The 6,206-nt window shown below is 44.4% G+C and overlaps 1 protein-coding gene across 1 annotated transcript in view; it reads right to left on the bottom strand.

Moving 5' to 3' along the window:
• Positions 1-560, bottom strand: part of RFX6 (regulatory factor X, 6) — a 45,400-nt gene extending 44,840 nt beyond the window's left edge. The window contains exon 1 of the mRNA XM_005859095.2: positions 419-560. Within this exon, the coding sequence (XP_005859157.1) occupies positions 419-560 (142 nt within the window). The remainder of the gene's footprint in view (positions 1-418) is intronic.
• Positions 561-6,206: the final 5,646 nt, after the last annotated feature.

Here is a 6,206-nt window from a genome sequence, read left to right as displayed (position 1 = left end):
GCCTAGTGGAGGAGGGAGGCTTTGCACCGGTACAGCGCAGATCGCCCTGGGAGCCGGGTGGCCGAGCGACCGCCTTTCCGCACCGTCTGCGGTCCAGACGGATGCTCAACTCCCAGATCGCTTCCTCACCTGCGCCCGCTCGCCGGGGCAATGGAGTCCGGTTCCCTACATCCCCTCCCCCCTCCCCTCCCTTTCTCTCAGCTGGCGCTGGACCCCGAGGACACTCTTCACAACCAACCCAGAAAGGCCAGAGAACGCTCCCCTGTGTTGTCTGGGGAAAGAGCCGCTGTCCCCACCCCTACTCTCAGGAGACATGAGCGATGCGCCTGCCTGGCCGCCTGGACGCTGTGAGCCCAGGCCTGGGAGAGGGGGACCCCAGCGCACCTTTCAGTGATGCACAACCTGGGCCCGGGCTTACTCACTCGGGGGCAATCCGAGGGGTTGGTGAGGGCCCTTCTCCGTGACCTGGGGACAGACTCCATTGCATCACCGGAGTCCAGACCGACCTGCTGGGTGCTCAAGGGCTCAGAATCCCAGGCCTCGCTTTCCTGGAGGTTCATTCGCTCCCATTTACCGTATTTTGTTATGTAACCATTTAACCGGGCCCCTGCGGATTCCTCATATCTTATGCCTCTGAGTGGTACAATGGACATTTGTTAAAGTGAAAATGAAATCGCAATACGTATTTCATTTCCAATCCAAAGTGGCAAGAGAGTCGTGTGTGTTGAAAATGATAACGTGTGCTCTCTTGAAGGCGGAGAAATCAGTAGAGATTTGGGGTGGGTGCTGCCTGATTGCCACTGAGGAGCATTGTCTTGCCTAAACAGCCAAGATGATGGGTGTATTTAAACCTTTCCCATTTTTTAGCACCACTTGTTGACGACCAGATGGGATGTGTTCAGGGTGGTATGGCCTGAACCCTACTACTCATTGAGAAAGGCATTACCTCTCTGTCAAAGGCTTTCTCCTTACCTGGTCCTTCCAGCAGCTGGGTTGAGAGAATGGCAAGTACTAATGTTGCTTAAAGGAAGAATCAGCATCACCTGTGACGAATGAAATGGAACCGTGATTTCCCAGAGTGCAGCCTTTAGGGACTATCCAGGAACAGAAGAAGCACTTTCTGTTTAAAATAACTGCTCAAGCCCAACCAGCCTGACTCAGTGGTTGAGCTTCAACCTATGAACCAGGAGGTCATGGTTCCATTCCTGGTCAGGGCAGGAGCCAGGGTTGCAGGCTCAATCCCCAGTGTGGGGTATGCAGGAGGCAGCCAATCAATGATTCTCTCTCATCATTGATGTTTCTATCTCTCTCTCTCTCCCTCTCCTTTCCTCTCTGAAATCAATAAAAATATAATAAAAAATAAAATAACTGCTCAACTAGTAGCTCTGACTGGGCCAGAACTCACTATAGTTGTTGCCAAAGTTACCAGTTTCATGAATAACATTTTTTATCACAATCATTACAAAGATAGGTGTGTGTCTTAAGCTTCGAAAAGGGACTTCAGCTTGAATTGGGGTCCAGAGCTAATAACTCAGCCCTAGACCAGAAGCGTCTCTGTTGAGAAAGTGCTGTTAAACCCATTCAAGTGTCTAGACCAGTAGTTCTCAACCTTCTGGCCCTTTAAATACAGTTCCTCATGTTGTGACCCAACCATAAAATTATTTTTGTTGCTACTTCATAACTGTAATGTTGCTACTGTTATGAATCGTAATGTAAATATCTGATATGCAGGATGGTCTTAGGCAACCCCTGTGAAAGGGTTGTTCAACCACCAAAGGGGTCGCGACCCACAGGTTGAGAACCGCTGGAGTCCACTGGATTTTTTAGGGCTGTGATGAGATATCATCTTGCCTTGTAACTTTCCATGCTATAAACCCCAATGAGTGGCTGATGCTAATAACATGTTTATTTGTTGTTCGGTAGCACATATGTGCTAGTTATATTACTCTCTTTACTTTTCTCTAGATTAAAATTGTTTCAAAGTAAAATTTTGAAAGCAGAATAAGTTTTTTATCTTTAATAAAATTTGCCATATAATTGTTTATAAATACAAAATATTTACATAATTCTAGGGATACAAATATACACATAAGATATCTTAAAGCTAGGGAAATATATGTGTGTCTTAGTTACAATGTTATTACTGGTAAAAATGGAGAGAGTACATTTAAAATATTTTAATATTCACTTCTCTAGTTATTCACTCTACTTTTTATTGAAAGTTACTTTGTTCAACCTTGACATCCACTGTCTCCAGTAACCTTTGTCCTTCACATGTAAGTAACCACTGACCTCTCTCTCCATTTCCAATAAAAGATGTTTTAATGGTCTTTTTTAAAATATATTTTTATTGATTTCAGAGAGGAAGGGAGAGGGAGATAGAAACATCAATGATGAGAGAGAATCACTGATAGGCTGCCTCCTGCACGCCCCCTACTGGGGATTGAGCCTACAACTCAGGCATGTTCCCTGGACCAGAATAGAAAGTGGGACCCTTCAGTCTGCAAGCCAATGCTCTATCCACTGAGCCAAACCAGCTAGGGCTAATGGTCTTTTTTAGATTAATATAAAACTACTTGTATGTTTGCAATAGTGAAGAAAGAAAATAGATTAGGTTAGTCCACGTACAAAAGCAAATAATGTATTGTTTTATGTGTATTTGAGAACTGCTTATATAAAGTTATAATAAATACATGTAGTAAATAGCAAAACTATAACTTGAAAATCAAATTAAATATTAAATATAAATGTTAAACAGCAGCTGGTAAATAGTAAATCCCTAGTAAATATTTGTTACAAAAATGAATGGAAAGTGGTGGCAGCCCTCCCTCCTCTCCTCCATGTAACCAAAAGTAAATTATCATGACCTGGGGATTCAAGGGCAGCCTGGGTCCAAGGAGGGCAGGCAGAAGGCTTTACAGAGAATGCGACATTGGAACTAGTCTTGAAGGACTGGTGTGAATTCAACAAGTGGAAGACAGAAGGAACAGAATGTACAGAACAAAGGCAAGAAAGAACATGACCAATTGGAAAAGTCAGTAGTTAGGTGAGACTGAATGATAAGCACCATCATGGGACATGTTGGAATATGAGTTAAGATCACATCTTGAGGGGCTTGTTCAAGCTAAGAAATGTATACTTTATTTGAAGGACTGGTGTGAATTCAACAAGTGGAAGACAGAAGGAACAGAATGTACAGAACAAAGGCAAGAAAGAACATGACCAATTGGAAAAGTCAGTAGTTAGGTGAGACTGAATGATAAGCACCATCATGGGACATGTTGGAATATGAGTTAAGATCACATCTTGAGGGGCTTGTTCAAGCTAAGAAATGTATACTTTATTATCTAATCTAATAAAAGACAAACATGCAAACTGACTGTACCTTCGCTACATCTTAAGCCACGCCCACCAGCCAATTAGAGTGACTATATGCAAATTAACCCAACGAAGATGGCGGGCTGCAGCCACGGAGCTGAAGCAAGCAGGAAGCTTGGTTGCTCCAGCGATGGAGGAAGCCAAGCTTCCCGGCCGGCTCTGAGCTCCACTCAAAGCAACAAAGTTTCAATTATAGAAGATAAACAAACCCCAGATACCTGCTTTCAGCCTGCCATGGCCATGGAGCTGGAGCGAGCAGGAGCCGGCTCTGAGCTCCACTGAAGGCAACAAAGTTTCAATTATAGAAGGTAAATAAATCCCAGAATAAAAAGAAAAAAGAAAAAAAGGAGAGGCTGGGAGCTTCCGTCACCGGGGGGCTTGGCCAACCTGAAAACGGCCCTCAGCCCCTAACCCAGACTGGCCAGGCACCCCAGTGGCGACCCCCCACCCTGAAGGGGGTGTGACCAGCCTGCAAACAGCCATCAGCCCCTCACCCAGGCTGGCAAGCACCCCAGCGGGACCCCCACCCTGATCCAGGACACCCTTCAGGTCATGATAATTTACTTTTGGTTACATGGAGGAGAGGAGGGAGGGCTGCCACCACTTTCCATTCATTTTTGTAACAAATATTTACTAGGGCCCCCACCCATGCACCAGGCCTCTATCCTATATAATAAAAGGGTAATATGCAAATTGACCCTAACAGCAGAACAACTGGGAATTACTGGTCACTATGACACACACTGACCACCAGGGGTTAGACGTTCAATGCAGGAGCTGCCTCCTAGTGGTCAGTGAGCTCCCACAGAGGGAGCTCTGCTCAGCCACAAGCCAGGCTGATGGCTGCCAGTACAGCGGTGGTGGTAGGAGCCTCTCCCGCCTCCTCAGCAGCACTAAGGATGTCTGACTGCAGCTTAGGCCTGCTCCCCGCTGGCAAGTGGACATCCCCCAAGGGCTCCCGGGCTGCCAGATGGATGTCTGACTGCCAGTTTAGGCCCAATCCCCCAGGGAGCGGGCCTAAGCCAGCAGGTGGTCATCCCCCGAGGGGTCCCAGACTGCAAGAGGGCACAGGCCGGGCTGAGGGACCCCCCCCCCCGAGTGCACAAACTTTTGTGCACCGGGCATCTAGTAACTAATAACAATAAATCATTGAGGGGTTTTAGGAAAAAAAACATCATAAAGAATGAGTGGATTGTGGATTGATAAAACGAAGGCTTGAACTAGGGCAATTGCAATGAAGGCAAAAAGAAAGCAGTGATTCAAGACATATTGAGGATGCATACATAGTGATTGTGATGGATCTGTTGCAGTATTGGTCCCCAATGATTCCGGCACCCTACACCCATGCCTTTGGGTAACCCCCTCCTATGTTGACTCTGTATTTAGTTATTAGCAAACATGCAAGCAGAGGCTTGAAAAGTACTTACACACTGGGGCTTCACTTCTCTTGCCGATGCTAGAAACCCTGAGACCGCCACCATGTGGCCAAGCCTGGGTTAATTTGCTAGAGTCACCAAACCCATCACTCCAGCTGACAGCCAGAATTAATCAAAAGCTAGAACCAACTGCCAGATGGGTGAGTGATGTACATGAAGCCACTTTAAGATAAACAGACTCAAGCTGACTTGCTAGCTGAGTGCAGCTTCATGGGGAGTCCTGGTGAAAGCCAGCCCAGCTGAGCTCAACCCAAATTGCTAACCCCACAGAACTGTGTACTAATAAATGATTGTTGTTTTAAGCTATTTGAATCTTGGATGGCTTGTTACACAGCAAAAACTAACTGATGCAGTAATGGATTGGTGGCAGCCTTACATATCAAAAAAAGTTGGTTGAACTTTGCAGTAGCAGTAGCAAGTGAGAAAAGCAGTTTTTTGGACAGTGAGTATGGAGCAATTTTTAATTTTTTTAAATATATTTTTATTGATTTCAGAGAGAAGTGGAGAGGAAGAGAGAGATAGAAACATCAATGATAAGAGAGAATCATTGATTGGCTGCTTCCTGCACGCCCCCTACTGGGATGGAGCCCGAAACCCAGGCATGTGCCTTACACCAGAATCGAATACGGGACCCTTCAGTCTGCAGGCCAAAGCTCTATCCACTGAGCAAAACCGGCTAAGGCGATTTTTAATTTTTGATGGGATTTTTTGTTTTTGTGTTTTTAGATGAAAAAGACTAGAACTCAAAGGTGAGTGAGATTTTGAATAATATAACTTGCTTTAAAGGGTTCATATAAAGATCAAATGCAATAGTATACACAAAAACACCAGGTGAAAAATAATTGTTACCTTATAAGTCTGTAGATAAGTAGATTATATGTACTTTATTTTCTATTTGACTTCTTAAGGAATTCACACAGGTAGATTTACACACGCAGAAACACATATACATCCCATTTTGGGGAGAAACCTGGGAGTATCCCAGTCCATTCTAAAACAGCACCTGAGAGTTTCTGCCTATAGGTGGCATGTAATTTTCCCAGGCATATCTCTCCTTCCACCCCAAAACCCGGAGAATTCTGCTGTTTGAAATGAAGTGTCTGCACAGAGACATACACTATGGGTATAAACAGAGTAAGGTATTCCAAGTCTAAACAAACCCTTATCCCTCCAAATAAATTAAACATGTTTAAGGGCTACATTCTTCTTCATTTTTGAACATTTTACTTACAGTATTATATACACCACCTATTTTCCTAGTGGCCTTGAGCTGAGGTGTCTATTATTTCAGAAAACAAATTATGTAACAAAATATGCTATTTTTTACAGCATTTAATTTCAAAGCATAATATGTAGTCTACAAGATGAAGACAAAACAACTGCTTCATGTCA

The sequence above is a fragment of the Myotis brandtii genome, unplaced genomic scaffold, assembly GCF_000412655.1.
Source record: "Myotis brandtii unplaced genomic scaffold, ASM41265v1 scaffold123, whole genome shotgun sequence".
NCBI classification, from domain to species: Eukaryota; Metazoa; Chordata; class Mammalia; order Chiroptera; family Vespertilionidae; genus Myotis; species Myotis brandtii.
This window is presented reverse-complemented; position numbering and strand designations above follow the sequence as displayed.